This window comes from Haliotis rubra, unplaced genomic scaffold, assembly GCF_003918875.1.
Source record: "Haliotis rubra isolate DU_JTF1 unplaced genomic scaffold, ASM391887v1 Scf7, whole genome shotgun sequence".
NCBI classification, from domain to species: domain Eukaryota; kingdom Metazoa; phylum Mollusca; class Gastropoda; order Lepetellida; family Haliotidae; genus Haliotis; species Haliotis rubra.
The window spans coordinates 3,827,140-3,848,839 of NW_025767412.1; the positions used below are offsets into that span (position 1 = coordinate 3,827,140).

General features: G+C 41.4%; 1 protein-coding gene across 1 annotated transcript in view; it reads right to left on the bottom strand.

Annotated features, from left to right (window-relative positions):
- Positions 1 to 20,940, bottom strand: part of LOC124258668 — a 37,459-nt gene extending 16,519 nt beyond the window's left edge. The window contains exons 1-2 of the mRNA XM_046692743.1: positions 20,444 to 20,940; positions 2,075 to 2,265 (exon numbers count right to left, since the gene is read on the bottom strand). Of these exons, the coding sequence (XP_046548699.1) occupies positions 2,075 to 2,235 (161 nt within the window). The 5' untranslated portion in view covers positions 2,236 to 2,265; positions 20,444 to 20,940. The remainder of the gene's footprint in view (positions 1 to 2,074; positions 2,266 to 20,443) is intronic.
- Between the last annotated feature and the right edge of the window lie 760 nt (positions 20,941 to 21,700).

A 21,700-nucleotide genomic window follows, 5' to 3' on the forward strand; every position in this document is an offset into this window, starting at 1 on the left:
CATGTTCCACGCTTGTTTCCCTGTGGGATTCAAGATCAGAATATGTCCTCCATGTTCCACGCTTGTCACCCTGTGGGATACAGGATCAGAATATGTTCTCCATGTTCCATGCTTGTCTCCCTGTGGGATTCAGAATCAGAATATGTTCTCCATGTTCCATGCTTGTCTCCCTGTGGGATTCAGAATCAGAATATGTCCTCCATGTTCCACGCTTGTTTCCCTGTGGGATTCAAGATCAGAATATGTCCTCCATGGTCCACGCTTGTCTCCCTGTGGGATACAGGACCAGAATATGTCCTCCATGTTCCACGCTTGTCACCCTGTGGGATACAGGATCAGAATATGTTCTCCATGTTCCATGCTTGTCTCCCTGTGAGATTCAGAATCAGAATATGTTCTCCATGTTCCATGCTTGTCTCCCTGTGAGATTCAGAATCAGAATATGTTCTCCATGTTCCATGCTTGTCTCCCTGTGGGATTCAGGATCAGAATATGTCCTCCATGGTCCACGCTTGTCTCCCTGTGGGATTCAAGATCAGAATATGTCCTCCATGTTCCATGCTTGTCTCCCTGTGGGATTCAAGATCAGAATATGTCCTCCATGTTCCATGCTTGTCTCCCTGTGGGATTCAAGATCAGAATATGTCCTCCATGTTCCATGCTTGTCTCCCTGTGGGATTCAAGATCAGAATATGTCCTCCATGGTCCACGCTTGTCTCCCTGTGGGATTCAAGATCAGAATATGTCCTCCATGTTCCATGCTTGTCTCCCTGTGGGATTCAAGATCAGAATATGTCCTCCATGTTCCATGCTTGTCTCCCTGTGGGATTCAAGATCAGAATATGTCCTCCATGTTCCATGCTTGTCTCCCTGTGGGATTCAAGATCAGAATATGTCCTCCATGTTCCACGCTTGTCTCCCTGTGGGATTCAAGATCAGAATATGTCCTCCATGTTCCATGCTTGTCTCCCTGTGGGATTCAAGATCAGAATATGTCCTCCATGGTCCACGCTTGTCACCCTGTGGGATTCAGGATCAGAATATGTCCTCCATGGTCCACGCTTGTCACCCTGTGGGATTCAGGATCAGAATATGTCCTCCATGGTCCACGCTTGTCACCCTGTGGGATTCAGGATCAGAATATGTCCTCCATGGTCCACGCTTGTCACCCTGTGGGATTCAGGATCAGAATATGTCCTCCATATTACATGATTGTCTCACATTGGGTTATTACCGCCACACTCAGCATTATATCAGCTGTATGGCGGCGGGTTGTAAATGATCGAAACTGGACCAGAAATCCAACAACATGAACATCGATCTACACAATTGGGATACGATGATCTTCACGGGTCTATGCCATAAACAACACTGTGTGTCTATCTGGGAACACTTTCACCTCTTCCCATGCAATTAGATACAGTCTCGGTAATAATCATGATCAAGCAGCAAACGAGACTTTTTTTCACATAACATCCAAATGCATTTTGCACACATAGAATATATTCAGCGCAACTGGATTGTAACTTATTAATGGCTTGTTTTCATTCATATAGAATGGTACAAATAGAAAAGAGCTTGCATTTGTCATGTCAAAATACGTTGCCACATCAGTGTTCCGTCTCAAGTCCGTGTCCTGTACCAATATTGGTGACTGGGCTGAATGGACATGACAAAACAAAATAATGAGAATCGACAGAATACCTTAAGACAACATGGCTGTTTGATTGGTATTCTAGAAGTTGGTGAGGAAACATACAGCTTTAATTTGTGGGTTACAACTTTGTGGGGTTTTTTTGCATAAAGCAGCGTCTTGATGTAGATTCTAAATAAGCGAGTCTGGACCAGACAAACCGGTGATTGGGAGGGCCCCTCGCCGAAGGAATTACATGCGGTCAGCTACGTCACTGAGCCTGACCACATGACCCCATTGTCGCCGAAGTAGGATCAACAGACGTGGCTGGGTCCAACGCTGACCCGGAACCTCCCTTGGGTTGCTCTAGATGGATACGTGACTGTATATGAGTCTCTCCTACACTACACCAGCTGTAGTATATGCTGTCGTTATACTCACGCGTATGTGGAGAGGGTAGGCGTCACGCTGACACCGCACGTCGACGACGAGCAGACTTTGACTTCACCGTTGAGGCAGCAGAAGACAGTGTCCTCGACGCACTTGTTCTCGTGGTAGACGTTGGCGGAGTCAGTGTAGCTACAGTCAGCGCCGGTGTCCATCCTCACTGGAAGGCATGGTGCAGGTGCTCACTGGAACACAGAGGGAGTCAGTGAAAGGGTGAGTGAGTGAGTTTTACGCCGCTTTTAGCAATATTCCAGCAATATCAGTCAGTCACAACTGAGGGAGTGAGTCAGTGAAGTTTGGTTATTTCTCGGACTTCGGATTGTGGGACATGAAGGGGCGGTGGGGTAGCCTAGTGGATAAAGCGTTCGCTCGTCATATTGCTAAAAACGGCGTAAGACCTTACTGAAAGTGAGTTTTAGTAATACTCCAGCAATACCACGGCGGGGAACACCGGAAATAGGCTTCCCTCATTGCACCCATGTGGGAAATCGAACCCTGGTCTTTGGCGTGACGAGCGAACGCTTTAACCACTAGACTATACCATCGCCCCAGGACATGGATTAGGGGGTGAGAGTTAAACAAAGACGGAGCGAGATAATAAGGACATTGGGAGAAAGATTTAGAAAATAAGAAATAGGTGAGGTAAAATAGGTAATAAAGTGGCCTTTAAGATTATTCAACTCGCAAAGCAACTTGCTTGCACGTGTGTGTACCTGGATGCGTACGTGACTGCGTGTCTAGACTGAGGTCAATGGCATCAAAGGCATCTAATAAATACCCGACATACTATACTGACTCGGGACAGTGGATCCTTGTTTTATCACCTTAATGGCGACTGCCAGGCAGGGTAACAACAAATACGTGTTTTAACGTCTTTAATGTGACACGGCAAGAGAATCCAACCGCTGACCTGCTCGCCGGGCATACGTTACACTACGTAGGCGATGATACATCAATGGTGGAATGAGATGATAGAGAGAAGGCAAACAGAGAGTGAGAGGACGGTGAGAGGGCAAGCGGGGACATGATAGAGTGAGCAGTCGGGGAGTGAGGGAAAGAAGGAGTGTGGTGATGACTGATTGACAGAGTAAGGCAAAGGGGAGGTGAGGTGAAATTGGGTTTTACGTCGTGCTTGAGAATATTTCGCTCATATGACGACGTGCATGCGTGTGTATGTGTATGTGCGGCTGCTTGTACTAGCCCAGACTTAAGCTGGTTTTATAGTGCTAGCCCACTGAGGATACCATGCCGCAGTGAAGCATGAATACCCCACTCAGACACATTATACTGACTCCGAGCCGACCTGTCCTTGTACCCATTAATGCCGAGCACCAGGCAGGGACTAACAAGTACCATATTTTAACGGTGTTTTTGGTATGACGCGGTCGGGGATCGAACACGCAACCTTCCGCTCTCCGGGCGGACGCTCTAACCACTACACCACGGAGGCGGTCAGTAAGGCAAAGAGTGAGTGGAAAGGCAATGGTTGAGAGGGTGATACGGAAAGGCTGAATACTTTGGGGATTTGACAATGCTGTGTATTACGATTAAAAGCGTTTCAGGCAGATATTCTGCTTGTCGCAATTTGCATCGTATCAAATACATACGGTATGACACAAATCGTTCAACGATGGATTCACGCAAAATTCAACAGTTTTACAGGACTATTCAAGTGAACGAGTGAATGAGTTCAGTTTTACGCCGCTTTTAGCAATGTTCCAGCAATATCACGCCGGGGGACGGCTTTTCAAGACTGTGTTACCACGGACGGTGGGGTAGCCTAGTGGTTAAAGTGTTCGCTCGTCACGCCGATGACCCGGGTTGGACGAGACAATACTATGATTGAAATCATGAATATCGATCTCCGCAATTATGGTTCTATGGTATGTGTCAACCAAGTCAGCGAGCTTCACCAACCGACCCCTTGACAACACCAATAAGACACATTCAACTTGGAATAAGACCAATTCAACCTGGAATGGTCTCTGGAATACAACATCAACTTGGAATAAGACCAATTCAACATGGAATAAGACCAATTTCCTGAATATGACACATTCAAACATGGAATAAGACCAATTCAACATTCAAAGACAAATTCAACATGGAATAAGACCAATTCATCATGGAATAAGACCAATTCAACCAGGAATAAGACCAATTCAACCTGGAATAAATGAGTTACGCTAATTTTGTCATGTAACTGTTGGGGTCCTTGCAGGTCTGAAGGCTCACCGTTAAAACAATGTAAGAGTTCCCCGGATGTGTGAATCATGAATATTGTCACATCATTAGCATCTGTTCTGTTTGTTGTTTCACACTGCACCCCGCATTATTGTAGCTGTATGACTGCGGCCCATGTGGACATCCAAGTAATTGACATTAGGATCATCGAGGGGCGGTGGGGTAGCCTAGTGGTTAAAGCGTTGGCTCGTCACGCTGAAGACCTGGGGTCGATTCCCCACATGGGTGCAATGTGTGAAGCCCATTTCTGGTATCCCCGCCGTGATATTGTTGGAATATTGCTAAAAGCGGCGTAAAACTAAACTCACTCACTCACTCATGACCATCGATCTAGACAAATGGGAATCAATTACATGGTTATCATTCTGTCAGAGCGCCGTAGAGACAGGTTTGCCCAGATATTACTTTTAGACTGCAAGACAACCGAACCATTTCATGTTCAATTGCCATTGACGTGCCATTGACGGCAATATGGCGCTATCAGTTGACATTATCAATCAATCATTTGCGATTTTTGTTATCTAATAAAACAGTTAAACAATGGAGACCCCTGTGTGAACATAATCAAAAAGAAACACAAAAACGGTATAGCTCTCAGTTGTATTTCAGGACAAACAGTTATTACACGGAACTGACCTTGTACTGGGTAACCTGTAGATGAATTATACGCCGAGGTTCGTCTTTGAGAACGATATGTCTGGTAAAGCTAGGAGTGCTGCAGTCTCGCTCACAGATACAGTCACACAAATGTGAGAATATAGTGAACATAAGTGAGTGAGTATGGTTTTACGCCGCTTTTAGCAATATTCCACCAATATCACTGCGGGGACAACATAAATTGGCTTCACACACTGGGATAAAATAGAAACGTGCGCATGTATGTCTCTGTGTGTGTGAGTGACTGCGTGCGTGCTTCAGTGAGTGTAATTTTGTGTTTGGATACGTGTGTGTGAATGAATCTGAGAAATTTAGTGAATTTGCGTGAATTTTGCTGTTGAAAAGTATGCATGCGTGTGCGCGTATGTGTTTGTGTTTCTGGTTGAGTGGGTTTGCGTGTTTAAGTGCGTGAATGCGTGTTCACATATGCACGTGTGCAAACTGAAGTTACAATGGAACATAATTGTAAGCTAAACGCCATGTTTCACATCTCGTCTTTAATTAGGCGGAGATCTTACAATAAGTCACAAAAGAAGTTCCACAAATGGTACGATAGTATGTGCCCTCAGGATTCACATACTCGTACCTGTCAACTCTCACACCTTGGCTTGAGACTCTCGTTTTTATCACTTAATGACATGTCTCACAGCAAAACTGATAAATCCCTCGCCAAACTGGGACCATATGAAAACCAAAAATACAAATCCGTAAAAAATCGCAAAAATAGGTATTAATGCATCGATTTTAGTGACTTTTCTGAAAAGGGAATTTGCAGTTATGCGTTGGACTCAGGCCCCGCCCGGGAAGAGCAGCTCTTGGACACCGTCATCTCAAGCTTTTGGGATTGGGGGCTCTCTTGGGGTTGGGGGCTCTGGATTCATGTATGTTTGACAAGGGCCTATAATTACAATGAAATACTAAAAGGTTTATTTATGTTCTCTACCCCTGTCACGGGGCCTGGGACTGGATTTATCAAATACTCAAGTGTCCGATAAATGGCGACGGCATTTTGAAATATGTCTTATGTTCCGACGCCTCAGTCGTCTTAATGTCACGTGGTTGATGTACATAACGTGACACCATGCATAGGTATTGTCAGCCAACACGCGAAGCACGTGCATTCACCACATGACACTGTCGTCTCGCGTGTCAGTTTTTAAATCCCGTGCTGCACCTGCAGTTTCCATTAGCGTCGAAGCGTGTATCTGCTTGAGTTACTTGACATCAAACATCAGCTTTTTCACGTCACGAGATATTTCAAAAAATGTACATTTATTCTGTATTCTGTATTGATCTTCACGAGCTTACTCTCCGAAACCAGGCGTTCATGCTCTTCAACACAAAAGGGATGAGTGTGCTATATTACAAGTGTTTTCTTTTTACTCTTAAATGTTTAAAATCAAAATGAAAGCATGATTTTAAAGCAGCGATAGCATAGAAATGCTCACACATTCACAAACATCTGAAGACAAAAAAACAGAAAGTTTGGAACTGAAGTCGAGTAATCTGAGAAAATCGTCGGATTTTGGTTAAAGATGAACCGTATTCTTTAAACGCGTCAATACAATCTTAATTTATGCAAAGGTCAAGGTTATTTGTATACGTTTTCAGACACCATCCGTGTTTGACCATTCCAGCATTTCATCTTAAAGATCTAGACGGTCTGGGTTGTATAAGAGACGGAACATTTCGTCAACTACTTCTTCGAGACAAACAATGGCTTTTCTCTGAACTCCGTACTCTTTAGTTTTACTGTATAGTTTTCAGGACATAGGATATGGAATGCATAATATTAATCTTCAAGCCATACTCGTGTTATCTGCCAAAATGGGGGCGGTAGGGTATCCTAATGGTTAAAGCGTGCGCTCGTCATGCTGAAGACCCGGTTCAATTCCCCACATGGGTACCCATTTCCGGAGCCCCCGCCGTTGCTGGAATATGAATAAAAGCGGCGTAAAGCCACACTCACTCACAAAATGACAGTAACACTCATTGAACAAATGTCTAAACTGTTTGTTGTACGCGGATATTACATTTAAAAAAAATAAAATACAATGTACAAACATGTTTTCAGTTTTAGAAAGTCAGAGGCGTTCTACAACGCCTACAGCACCCTTGGGCCCTTGAATTTCCGTAGCATTTTCAAATCAATGCCGATAAAATGTACTTTATAATAAATACGTAGGAGTATTTTTACGCCTGAGCATCACAAGTGGTGCCTCAGATCACTCACGGACAAACCCGATTGTTGGGAGAATCTATGGCTTCCAGATATCGGATTAGAAAGGAATTGATCCCAACTTGTATTGATTATTGACTGTGTACAATATAATGTCCTGAGTCATATGGCTTGATGAGGAAGTGAAAGCGAGGCTTAAGACACCTCTTACCAGCTTAACGAACTGGCCTGTTTTCTGGAGAATGTTCTACCTTGTTTTTTTAATCGGCTTTCAGCGCCCACCGACGTCTGAAGGGTTCAGGGATCTAGCAGAGGAAGTTCTTTGAAGCCGCGGCTCACAAACACACTCTTTGTTCTGATTTATTCAAAACTAGCATATTATGACCCAGTGTGGCCAAATTTACTCAGACATTGAACAGGAATCTAAGTCAGACAAGTGAAACCTCTTAACCTAGTGGGGCGGTGGGGTAGCCTAGTGGTTAAAGCGTTGGCTCGTCACGCCGAAGACCCGGGTTCGAATCCCCACATGGGTACAATGTGTGAAGCCCATTTCTGGTGTCCCCCGCCGTGATGTTGCTGGAATATTGCTAAAAGCGGCGTAAACCCAAACTCGGTCAGTCTTAACCTAGTGTTCAACTATTATGGTATATGGCTGACCTTTAACTTTGTACACTTTCTAAACATGGCTTACCAAACACACTGAATTTGTAAACCATTTGATTTTGGAAACCTTTGTTGTATATTGTTTTCGACGACGCTTTCATAGGGGAAAGTATATGCGATTGTGTCAGCACTGACCTTAAGTGTCTATTCATTTACTACAAAAATGAAACATACAACTATATGATGATAACTTCTATTTTTTCGCCATCCATAAAGTTGTATGTTTCATGTTTGACTCACCAACGTCTGGGATGCCGATCAAACAATTACTTTTACTACTATACCGATGAGTGGAGGAGTGCCAACGGTACAGAAGCTCACCTTTGGCAACTCTTATCAAACTACAGAGAAGCTGTATATATGTTTGGCAGCATATTGGTCGTTTATTCTCATTTGGTCTTTTCTCTGTTTTCACAACTCACTGAATCCTTTCAAATTTCTATCAGCGTTAAAGCAGAAAAACACAGATAATATGATTTAACAAAAATATTCGACATATTCAAATACAGAGTTACTTAATGTAATGTGTACATGTAGTACCACAATAAGGAGACATTAAGGTCGAAAGACAAATATATTGGCCGTTTAATAAGCCCGGGGTTGCATAAATAAAAACGATAAAACTCTTTTCAGATCCATAAGAAATCTCTGCTCAACCACTGTATGATTCCGACTATATCACGAGCATGTGTTTATTAATCACTATCAAATAGGGTGTGCGGGAAAAGGTGAACCTATCCTGCTCCAATCGGTGGCACCGTTATAAACACATACAAATAAGCCTATCCTGCCCAATCGGTGGCACCGTTACAAACACATGCAAATGTAAGACAATGCAACTATTCCCCGAAACAATACGGGAACATTTGATGCATGTCAGGAAGGCAAAAAGGTATATTTACCAAAGTCGATAAATCGATTGTAGATAATCCATCTGTAAATCAGAGTATAATACCACATACGTAAAGGTACGTATCGTCTACCAAGATGAAATATACTTTACATGTACGTAGATGCAGGTGTCTCCTGCGGAGATGTAAGTATGGTAAAGTACCCACGGTTAATTTCATTAAGTACACTATTTCAGACACCTGCCGTGACAACCATTTTTTTCAAAATTAAAACCCTTACTTCAATATAAAGAAGCTGTTATTAATATCTTCAAAATATTTGAAACCAGTATATCTAGGTCGATATATTTGTACACGAGAAGTGGGAGAGATTGTTCCAAACACCAGCAGAATAAATGACTTAAATGTAGAAAAGAAATATATAAAGATAACTCAAGTCTAAAATCGTTTGACAAATCTAGATTGCCTCGGTGTTGAAATTTAACAGTCCTTCTGGTTGTATATGCATGTTTTACTTTTTAGATTTGCATTTTTAAAAAAGATAACTTTATTTCTGGGACAAAATAATTTCTAACAGAAAAGGCTGACGTGAAAGCTGTACTCGTATAATGTAGGGAGGTAGCATGAATACTTTTGGAACATAGAGATCAGGAAACGAGAATGCTACAATGATGTTTCTGTAGTTTTAACAAGAAATAGTTTAGACATCTCTTGTCACAGACAGAAGGACGACCATTGTACAGAAGCGGCCTTCAAATAAGCTCCGAGGAGCTTGTAGGCCAATACATTCATGACTTGTATATTTTCATGAATAAATGCATGTTTAAATCATGTACAAAAAAGCTTGACCATGTCAAGGTGAGCTCTAAGGATGAAGTATTCACAACTTCTAACACCACACATGTTTTTGTAGTGATACATTCAAAGACATCGTACTTGAATGCTCACGTCATGCTTTGGTGCAAGGAACAGACATACTGCTGCATTTTCGTGTATGTACAAATGACTGTGCGAATTTCAAAAGCCATAAAAGGCAGTGGGTGATCGATATTTCAACAATTTGATACTACGTATTGAGTGATGTTCACTGTTTGGTACGTCAGTGTGTTTGTAAGGTGTCAACCGATCGATCTGCCAAGTTTAATGATGCCTTTGTGTTGATCCATGAACACCTCATGTGTTATTACTGCTTAGTCTCAGCATGTGTCTGTGGCGTTTCCAAACAACAATTGTGAAACACACACTCATGCAAATAGTAGCTCAGTTGAAATTCTAGAAGTGTGGCTGAATTCGTTCCCGTATACAATACCCCTCAATGTCATTATCGATGGGGTAAATATGCGTTATCTTCTAGGTATGTAGGGACCTGTATTGAACAAAAACAATTCAATGTCGAGACACAGGACGTCGACATCCGAGAATCTTTACGTGTGATATATAAATGTCGCTGTTTATATTTCCATGTACAAAAACAGACCGTATGCTATCTATGGAAATTATATCCCAAATATCTTAATTCCGAACGGAAAATTTTTGGGAAAATAATAAACCTGCACCAGATGTTTGTTTGGGGAATTAAAGATTTTGCAGGAAATATGCACTCGTTTTGGTTCTGACGTCAGTGGCAGCTTCTACAAGGAAATGGTCTCTTCTGAGGGTACAATCTCTTCCCACAGAGGTTACTTGTCATATCTTCCTACGAACCTCTGTTCTAATACCGCCCTTTCATGGTGCGAGTGTTCAGGATTCGTGATTGGTTGCAATCAGATTTAGTTGTGCAATCAGCGACGTTGTTTCAAAAGTGATCATTCGCAAGGCCTCGGTAATTTCCGTATGCTTCGGGAAAACTAGAACCTCTTCCCTGCACGATGCGCAAACGTTTCTCCATCGCCCTCGTTGACAACGGACAAGCTAGCCATTAAATGTCTTGTGTGTCACATCAACACAAGTGCCCGGCAGAGGAGGGATATTTGTGGCTCAACATTTGCTTGTATTAGTCAAGTTGGATCTAAGTCGATGTAACACGTGTTGTGATTGGCTAGAAAGAAGGGAGATAATTCGTGTTACGATTTTTTGCCGCTAGGCGATTTTACGAGAACCGGGAAATATGGCCGTATTAGAACAGAGGTTCGTAGGAAGACAAGTAACCTCTGTGGGAAGAGAATGCTGAGGGTATGGTCTTGTTAGGAGTCAATGTCACGGTGGTTCCTCGGTGCTATATGATTCTGGACTATGGTGTAATTCAGGTGGTCAGGTTCATTAGTCACACTCACTCATTCATTCATACCCCACCCACCACCCGACCATTCAGTCACCCACTCGCCTGTTCCCTCACCCACCCACCAATTCCTTCATCCATTCACCCATCCACCAATTCCTTCACTCTCTCGCTCATTCACCCCATTCACACACTCACCAATTCCATCAACCAGCTGTCCATTCACTCACTCACCCACCAATTATTTAATCCTCTCGCCCTTTCACTCACTCACCCACCCGCCATTCCTCCATCCAAATTCACTAATTCACTCACTCACCCACCATTCCTTCATCCAAATTCACTCACTCACTCAGCCACCAACCATTCCTTCATCCAAATTTCACTCACTCCCCACCATTCCCATCCAAATTCACTCACTCACCCACCCACATTCATTCACCCAAATTCACTAATTCACTCACTCACCCACCCACCATTCCTTCATCCAAATTCACTAATTCACTCACTCACCCACCCACCCATCCGACCACTGGAAACATACATTCTATGTTCTGTATGCGTGTTGTCGGTAGCCAGCATTATCCTTCTGACATCAGTGACCAACGTTAAAATTGTACTGGATTCATATTTAAAACGGTAGCTCCGAAGTTATTTTGAATGATCACGTTTAAACAAGACTTTAAAACAGCATACTGGAGTTGTCATGTTTATTTAATTTTTATTATTTAAAGGCAAATCCCGATGTACCGGAAGTTGAATGTCTCCAAAAGTTGAATGGGTGTTTTCAACAATTTAATCCATAAATTCAATTGCGTGTTACACATGTAACACCAGCATGTAACATCAGAAGTATCTATTATTCATCATTGTTTCTCGTTGCAACTCTTGGATGGTCTCTCTTTGTGTGTACGACATTGACAAGTGGTACTAAAGGATAAGACGACGGGTTTAATCACTTATTTAACACAACATCGCAAAAGCGCAAGTTGTTATATTGACGTGCATCCCAGGGGGTGAATGGTATTAATGGCATCGGCAAGTCATTTGGGATGGGGGAAGCACAGACCCGCGAGTCTTTGCGAGGAGTAAAGATTAACAAAAGGTTTTGAGATGACCCCCGACTCGAAATGCTTCACAGTACAATGCATCATGATATATTGTACTGTGAAGCATTTCGAGTCGGGGGTCATCTCAAATGTTTTATTTTGAATCTTTAATCCTCGCACAGACACGAGGGCCTGTGGGGAAAAAGAGTGTGGGAAATTGCAGCGTTCAATAGCTGGTGTTCACTTTAGATGTTATGCTTTACCGATCTACATACGTCATGTACGGATTCCGCGAAAAATACGTCCACACGTGTTCCGTCGGACCGAAGACATTCATTTTTCGTTGACCTTTCTCCGACCTTGTGAACCGTCGTTCATGGTCTCAGTCACTGGTTTGTCTGGTCTGAGTTCATCTATTGCTGACTGTGACCTTACATAGGCGTCAGATTATATCATTCTTAACGAATTAAATTGTGCGCTAAGTTACGGTGAGTGAGTGAGTTTGGCTTTACGCTGCTTTTAGCAATATTCCAGCAATATCACGGCGGGGAATACCAGAAATTGGCTTCACACATTGTACCCATGTGGGGAATCAAATCCGGGTCTTCGGGGTGACGAGCGAACGCTTTAACCACCGGGCTACCCCACCGCCTCCGTTTCACAAAGTTGTAACAGCGGTACGGTTGCCGTAAGTCAGTGTTATAGCATGGGACCCAGGGCAGTCGTTGCTCTAAGATTATTTTGATGGACAGACAGGGGTGGTGATGTCACAGAACGAAGTCCAGGATATTGATCTGGATTCAATACATTGAGTGAGTGAGTGAGTGAGTGTGGTTTTACGCCGCTTTTAGCAATATTCCAGCAATATCACGACGGGCTTCACACTTTGTACCCATGTTGGGAATCGAACCCGGGTGTTCGGCGTGACGAGCGAAAACTTTAACCACTGGGCTACCCCACCGCCCCAAACGAATCATGAGTGTGGAACATCTTTAATTGTATACTTGTGGAGTGTATTTGTTGCTTACATCGCAATTAGCAATCTTCCAGCTATATGATTGCGGTCTGTAACAAATGTTTGGCTAGACGATCCAGTGATCGACATCATGAACATTAATGCAGGCATCTAATAGTCGCCGATCCATTACGTCGCCTCCTACGATGTGCATAAGTTGCTAGAGGCACATAATCTCGCCTAAAATCTTCTCGCGTCAAAACTAACTGTATTTCAAAGCTAAAAATAGTTGTATGGATTGAGGAGTTTTCAGAATGACGAGGTTCCGGACAACAAGGTTACAATGACATGCAGAATCAGTGCAATGCATCCATCCTAGGCAGACAGTCTGGCAGTCTGCTATAGCAACATCGGATTGTTTGCTGTTAATACTTCCACGGTGCGGTGAAAAGAAGGGTGTTTATGTTCCACCTAACTCAATATAAAATGCTGGTCCTGTATTAAGCACCGACCCACATGCTTTTAATTCGTATTCAATATATTGGGAAATGCCAACAGCCTTTTGCTGGAAGAAGCACGAAGTGGAAATTTCCATGACTGACTGAAAAGGGCAAATCAATGGGAAATAAAACCAGGAACTATTTCCATTAGCTGTTAAGGCAGCCTTTCAAGAAACTGTCAGATGGGGCCAAGGTTAAGTGCCAGCGATATGCTCTTTTTCAATGCAAATGCGCATTTAGTTAATGTTTAGTTAACATTTTTGTAATCGACCAGCGACTCTGAACATATATAACACGGAATCTCTCAACAGAATATAAAATATATAGCATTCCATCGGGACATGAGCATTAGTGGTACTTTCATAATTAGAATAATGGTCGTATTTGAATATAATTTTTTAATCTATCAGATTACAATTAATTTTTTTATTATATTTAATCATTTAAATATGCAAGAAATTAGTTGTACAATGTCATCATATTTGCGTGGGAAATTAATAGTTTGCTTTGATGCCAATAGAAAGTTTGCGTTGAACAATGGGATTCAATTCACCATTACCAATGACGTTTAAGCACAAACGTGAGAGAGTTGGATTTAAAGTCAAATTTAAACCATTTACTTTGCAAAATAACATCGGAGGAAAGTAAAAGTGACAATCGCCATAGACGTGAAGAGAGAAGTTAAACTAGAATGTGAGAACAGATTTGGTGCCGTCAAACCACATATCAATATCTTCTGACGTCATAATTCTTTGAAAACGTAGGTTTAAATGCCACAGTGTCTGTTCAGGGTGTTATATTTAGGAGATAAACATCATTTGTTGGCCAATTTCCGGGTGTTATTGAGTATTTGAAGCACGGGAATTCATTTGGAACCGACGGCGTCAGCCGGAGGTTTCAAATGGAATATTCCCGTTCTTCCCGTGGACCTTTTGGTTTACTTTTGTGTTTACAATGCGATACAACGTTTGTATTGCACAAATATCAACGTAAACGCTGAGAATATACGCAATGGTACCTCTTGGGCTGCGTTAGGGTAGAATATTTAATTTCACTCTGAAAGGTATGGAATCCAAGAAGGGACATTGTCACGTTGTTGTAGTGTCATAATTAACCAAATGCGACAATCCGACAAAAGGCCAGAATGTCGCCTTTTGTAATCTCCCTTCTTGCTTTCCACAGAGAGAGCACAGGCCCAAATCACAAATCTATTTTCAGAAGTTGTTGTAAATGTGTTTAACAGTTCATATTCTAATGGACTTAGCATATATAACTTATGTAGAACATGAGTATCTCGAGATATCGCGGTGTTAAGCATTTTTTTTCAGGATGTGTTCTATTTATTTCTGTGGGTATAATAACAAAATCATACAAGTAGCATATCGGGTGACAAGTATTTTCTCAGCGATAGATAAACCAAATTTATTTTAAAATTCACAGAGTAACCCTTCTAAGAGATTGATCGCAAATTATGCGAGTATTGTCAAATTTAAAACAGCATGTCAAAAAATGCAATGCCATATGGGAAAACTCACTTATTTCAGTCTATGCTCAGTGTGGCCTCCATCTTTCTCCACAACTAAACGAAGCCGTTCCTTCTAAGCAGAAATGCTTTTACGTATTTCTTCCACCGATATCTCCTCCCATGATATACAGTACAACCAGAAATTATTGAGAATTTAAGATTGTAATTTTTTATATTTTTCACTCATTACTCACGTATTAAATGTGAATATTAGCAGAACATAACTCCAGATTAAAAGAAAGGTGAACAGTTAGTATTTTGTCAAGTCACCATGGGCAGCAATGCAGGCTTCAATGCGGTGGGGCATACTACTGATCAAAGAAGTTAGAAAGTCGTGGTCCATGCTGTCCCAATATCGGACCACCTCTTCTTTCATTTCAGCAATATTTGTCGGACTTTTCTTATTGACACTTTCCTTCGTAAGTGCCCAAACATTTTCTATTGGATTTAGGTCAGGGCTATAGCTTGGCCAATCTAATAATGTCATATTTTGGGTCCGAAACCAGGCCTGTGAATGCTTTGAACGATGTTTTGGGTCGTTGTCCTGCTGGAAAATCCAAAAATTTCCATAGAACATGTGAGCAGATGGAAGTAAATGTCCCTCGAGAATATCTGTGTACCGCTCACTGTTCATATTCCCTTCAAATACACAGAGGGGCGTTGCCCCTAACACAGATATGCCACCCCACACGTTAAATTTCGGACTGTACTTTGGGCGCTGATACAAAGGTTTTTCAGTTTGTTTGGTCCAGAATTTCAGTGTATTAGGAAACAGCCACACAGAACTTTCATCTGAGAAAATCACATTGTCCCAGTTAAAATTTCTATGCTGTAAGCACCAGTTCAACCTTCGCTCCTTTTGCTCAGGTTTCATGATCGGTGATGGAATTCATCGACTTTTCTGCCAACCTATTGCATGCAGCTCAGTTCTAATTGTCTCCTTACAGACAGCCACAGTTCCTCTATCAATCATATCCAGCCTTAAGTTTTCTCAAGTCCTTCGTTTGTTTTTAGAAACAAGAATACCAAGCCGCCTCCTGTCACCGACAGTCAATTTTCTGTGCCTCCCTGGTGCTCAATGCCATATCCATTTGCAATATTTTTCAAAACACGATAAACAGTGGACAAAGGGATGCCTGTTCTACTTGAAATCACTTTAGCTGATCTGATGTCCTTGTTATAATACTCTAAAATCAACTTCCTCTTCTCTTAATCATCCATACTGAGGATCACTGAAAATGTCGTCTGCTAGCAAGTAAACAAAGGGGGATAACTCTTCACAAACTAATGAAAAAGGATTAACGGAGTTGTCTCTCTCGAATGAAACCAAGCACTTGATAGCTGGTCAAGGTTGTCTATACTAGAAATCCAATTAAACATATTCCTAAAATTCTCAATAATTTCTGGTCATACTATAATTATCCTGTCCTTTAACGCCTGCTCGGTCAATTTGTCTCTCACTCCTCGGTAAACTTTCTCCTTTAGAGAGTGCTATATGGCATTACATTTTTTGACATGCTGTTTTGAATTTGACAATACTCGTATAGTTTGCGACCAATCTCTTAGAAGGGTTACTCTGTGAATTTTTTTTAATAAATTCGGTTCATCTGTCGCTGAGAAAATACTTGTCAAAAACCGGTTCACTTTTTTTGCGACACCCGATATATTCACATTATATTTGTACAGTTTTAATTTTTAACGTAAATGGGATGCAGTATCAATGACATAATACCACGAGGAACGAAATTTGTCAGAATTTCTTAAATATAGAGAGATTTATTTATGGAGATTCAAAACATAAAATATACTTCACGTTGAAACGATGCATTGCGTTGTTTACTTTTGCAATAATTCATATGAATACACACTGGTTAGTGGTTTTTACAAATCTGTGTACTGCCTTTTCATCAGCTATCATTTTAGGTATTAACGGACCTTTGGAAACTTACTTGAAAATGTGCTTATTTATAACTGAACTTACAGAACTCATGCGTCAAACAATAACCCGGCTTCCAGAGAGTATAAAATCTCACAGAGAGTATAAAATCTGGAACGTTCCCCCATTACATCGCATTACATTTCTCTAATGATCCTCAGTTCGGTATACGGTATAAATAGCGGGAAGGATTTGATTCATGCCTTACTAGTATAACCAATTGTTACAGGTAGATTGTATGATATTTTTCCGGAGTTCTATTTAGGTGTGTTTATTGGGATGAATTAATATTCACATTGCCTTCTGAATTTGTTGTCACGAAAAGCACGGATTGCACGTACGTGCAACCTGACATGCGACCGTCGGACTGGTTTGTCCATGTAGTTCCGATTGCCACTATGAAGGTTGCTGTTGAAACAATTAAATTGTTTGTTTATCATTCGTAACAGCAAGTTGGTCGATTTGGTTTACACGGGTTACAGAACGTGTTATAATATAGTAATAATGATTTTGTTTGTTAGTTTGATATTTTGATTCAATGTTATAATTATTAATGTTGATAAAATGTTATTTTGCTATAGTTCTTCGATTCCCTTGTGTGAAGCCATTTCCTGTCTCCCTGGGTTCCGACCTGTCGTAACTTTATAGTTTGTCATAGGCTTACGAATGTCGCAGCGCTACGAACCTAAACTGATGTACAAAAGAAAGTACACACCTGATGTTTTGGGATTATTTGAAAAGTGTTGTGATTTTAGTTGGCAACCTCGCAATTGGGCACGAAATCTGTGGTGTTTTGGCAACATATTAGGAAAGAATGTGACTTATATATCACTGTATATTCACTATCTCACTCACTCACTCACTCACTCAATGTGCGGTGATATGTGCACCCCTGCCTTGATATGGCTGAGGGTGGGGTGGCCTAGTGATTATGCATTCGCTCTTCACGCCGAAGATCCCGTTTCGTTCCCCTCATGGGTAGAATGATGAGGTCCATTTCTGGTGTCCCCAGCCGTGATATTGCTGGAATATTGCTAAACACTTCGTAAAAATATACTCACCTACTATGGTTCAAGTGTTAAAGCGAGATACAATTCTCATCACTCACACACTAAACTGTTCCCCGAACTATGTTCTTCCTTGTAGCCTGAGATCCGGGTTAGAATTGATCTTCAGTAACCCATGCTTGTCGTAAGAGGCGACTAACGGGATCGGGTGGTCAGGCTCGCTGACTTGGTTGACACGTGTCATCGTGTCCCTAGATCGATGCTCATGCTGTTGATCACTGGATTATCTTGTCCAGACTTGAATATTTACACACCACCGCCTTATAGCTGGAATATTGCTGAGTGCGGCGTTAAACAACCAACCAGCCTTCTAGCTTGAATTGAGTCTGTTGGTTGCAGAGTCTGTCTACTACATCACTCCGTGCGTTACCTGTGTCAATATTGACGCACTGGAACTCTACTTTGAAGTCCAACAACAGGATACCGGATCAGACATTGACAATGGCAAGGTTACTAGGGGTAACGAGATATCGTTTATGAATATAATTGTGTTCCTTGATAAATGGGATATGACTGTTTTATGAATGATTTATTCATCATCGATTTAGCTTTTTAACGGCTGCTGTCAATATTAATCCTTTACACATAATTAGCCAAGCTGATTTAACTCGCCGATAAAATATCTATTCCTGCAACTTTACTGTTAACTTTGAGTTTAATAATTAATGAACTAATTGAAGAATGACTAATGAAGAATAATATCAAATTTATTTCATGTTGGCTGATATAATTAATGATATCACATCTCGTTTAATGTAAAATCGTGCAATATCACTTTCAAAGCGGGTCATGCGTTCAAATATTTAGTTCCAGTGTAGCATCAAAAAGTGAGGAAATTATTTCAAACATCACGGGACTAAAATATATTTGCTACATGTAACCAAACACGGTTCCAGACAACCAGTCTGATGACAACGATAATGAAATATAAACTTGATACAGAGGTACTGATATGCCGTGCTTGTCAGATAGTATTTGCTCATGGCTGCCGGAGTGTTCAGACCTGCTTGGTATATACTGACATTTTATAAAATGAGTACATGTCACTGGTGTTCGGTGTCCGTTTAAATGACGTCATTGCATGAAGGGAATTATTTTCATCATTTGAGCCAATGAGTGAGTGAGTATGATTTTACGCCCCTTTTAGCAATATTCCAGCAATATCAAGGCGGGGGATATCAGAAATGGGCTTCACACATTGTACCCATGTGGGGAATGGAACCCGGGTCTTCAGCGTGACGAGCGGACGCTTTAACCATTAGGCTACCCCACCGCTAAGCAAATGAAAGTTGGTTTACGCCACTGTCAACAAACCGACAGTCTGCACATATTACATGATTTCTCGACCGAGTAAAACGGTGGTTGATAGCATGAACACCTTTGCACATCGTTGTGTCACAATTAATGACATCATAGCCCCAATTCTTGTTTTAGTTTTCTTTCAGTCAAGCGCTAAGATTTCTTAGTATGAAAGTGGAAGTTTCTTAGTATATAGTGGAATTAATTTACAAAGCCAAAGCCATCAATACTTTGTATATGTTTGTACTGGTGTTATATCTACTGCACGTACGCATATATAACGCATATTTGCGCAAACACAATTTTCGGTTCGTTTATCTGTAAGTTTGTTTCATGGCTGTCTAACGCTGTACTCAGTGTTCCAGCTTTGAGAAGGCCGATGGTAAATACTTTTCGATTCTGGACCAGACACACCCGTGATTGATATTATGAGTAATAAGGCTGTGCATTGGCAATAAATTTTATTGCAATGTATTGCGATTCAGGTACTCGTATTGCGATACGTATCGCGATATAATGGGAACTTAAGCTGACAGAGAGTGACACCAATTGTGCATGTCAATCCTATTTTCTATATTATTAGTCCCTACACATGTATGGCATGGTTCTGATAACCGCAATCTCAAAATTAGCTATTTTCTTTCTTATACAATTATGAATGTCTAGCAATACAGTATGCCGTTTTGTCATTGCATAACGAAAGAAAACTTTTTTTGTGAATGATAGTATGTGTAGATTTTAATTTAAACCATAAAGATAATTTAAAAAATCCATACATGTTCTTTACCCAATGTACCTGTTCTCAGAAAAAATATTGCAATAAGTATCGTTTGAAAAGCGTATCGCGATATACCGGTATACCGGTTATACCATACAGTCCAAACGAGTAAAGATCCACGCTTTTGGGACACGATATCATAGAATCGGACATCCCGAACAATTGCTGGCCGCTGGACTAACAAGCACGGCTCGCTGGCAACCTATTCTAACACTAAATCCTTGCAAGGTACTCAGATATACCAACATATAACAAATATTTATATATGTATATACAAAACTGATATTATTTTTTTATAATTCATAGCCAGGTGTTGTTGTTTTTTAAACATTTTCTTTCAAACAAATGTTCGGAACTCTAATTTCGATATATGGATATTATATATAAGCATACATATTTTTCAACTTTCACGTCTAATAGCAAAATACACACTGTCACTTACCCTCGACAGCTAGAGTTCTCCCATTTACCCTCTGTTAGTTCAATTTGTTGAGGCGGTGTGAACAAGTTATCCTGTATCAATGAAATTACTCCTTGACAGACTGTTGACCGGTGTATTGCGGCACCGAAATCCGCGGGCACACTCAGCGTCGCCTCCTGAGACTGGCGCTCAAGCGAAAGCAATCAATTATTGATTAACCGCTTTTATCAGCTCGTGCTGATTGATTGACTAGCAGACGACAGTGACGTCATTAGAGATAGATGGAGAGAGTCTTTTGTGGAACCGGTGAATTGTACCTGACTGGAAGGAGTTGATAGGGAGAAATCAGGCGTGTCTAACTACTTGGTTAAGATGGAACAACAAATGGTTTTCTGAATGTTAATTGCTTTCACGAATGATGGCGTGTTTCTGTATTCTCTTCCAACACGACCCGTGAAGATCCGGGTTAGAATTGATCTTCAGCCACCCATGTTTGTCTCCCGTGAAGATACGGTTCAAATTGGTCTTCAGCAGCCCATGCATCTTTCCCCGTGATGATCCGGGTTAGAATAGATCTTCAGCACCCAATGCTTGCCCAATGAGGCGACTAACGGGATCGGGTGGTCAGGCTCGCTAACTTGGTTGACACATGTCAAAGTATCCCAATTGCGGAGATCGATGCTCATGCTGTTGATCACTATTGTTAAGTCCCGACTTGATTATTTACGGCCCGCCGCCAAACACTCGTCGGGACCAAGGAAAAAGTTCGACATATCCGAGTGTTCGACACACCCGTCAGCACAGAAATGATGTAGCTATATAAATAATCGAGTTTGGGCCTGGCTCCCCAGTGGTTGACAGCATGAGGAGCGTCTTTGCTGTTGGAGGTCAGTGATATACAATCAGCCGGCTAAATCACATTCTAACCACCATTTCCCATAAGGATATTAGGACAAGTATAGGGTACGGTGAATACACAATACCTTTTGGAAGTGGTTCAGATGGAACATGCTTTATATTTTGGATGAAACGTTCCCAGTAATGTACAAATTCTAGTACTTTTTCGGGTTGTCCCATCCGGGATTCGAACCCACACTTTTAGAGTAAGGCACCTAATCGCCAGGGCCTAGATTTTCGAAGTTCTCTTAGCGCTAAGATAGTCGTAAGTCCCATACGTTAACATTAACATACGACTATCTTAGCGCTAAGAGAGCTTCGAAAATCTAGGCCCTGGCGATTAGGTGCCTTACTCTAAAAGCACAGGGTACGGTGGGCTCA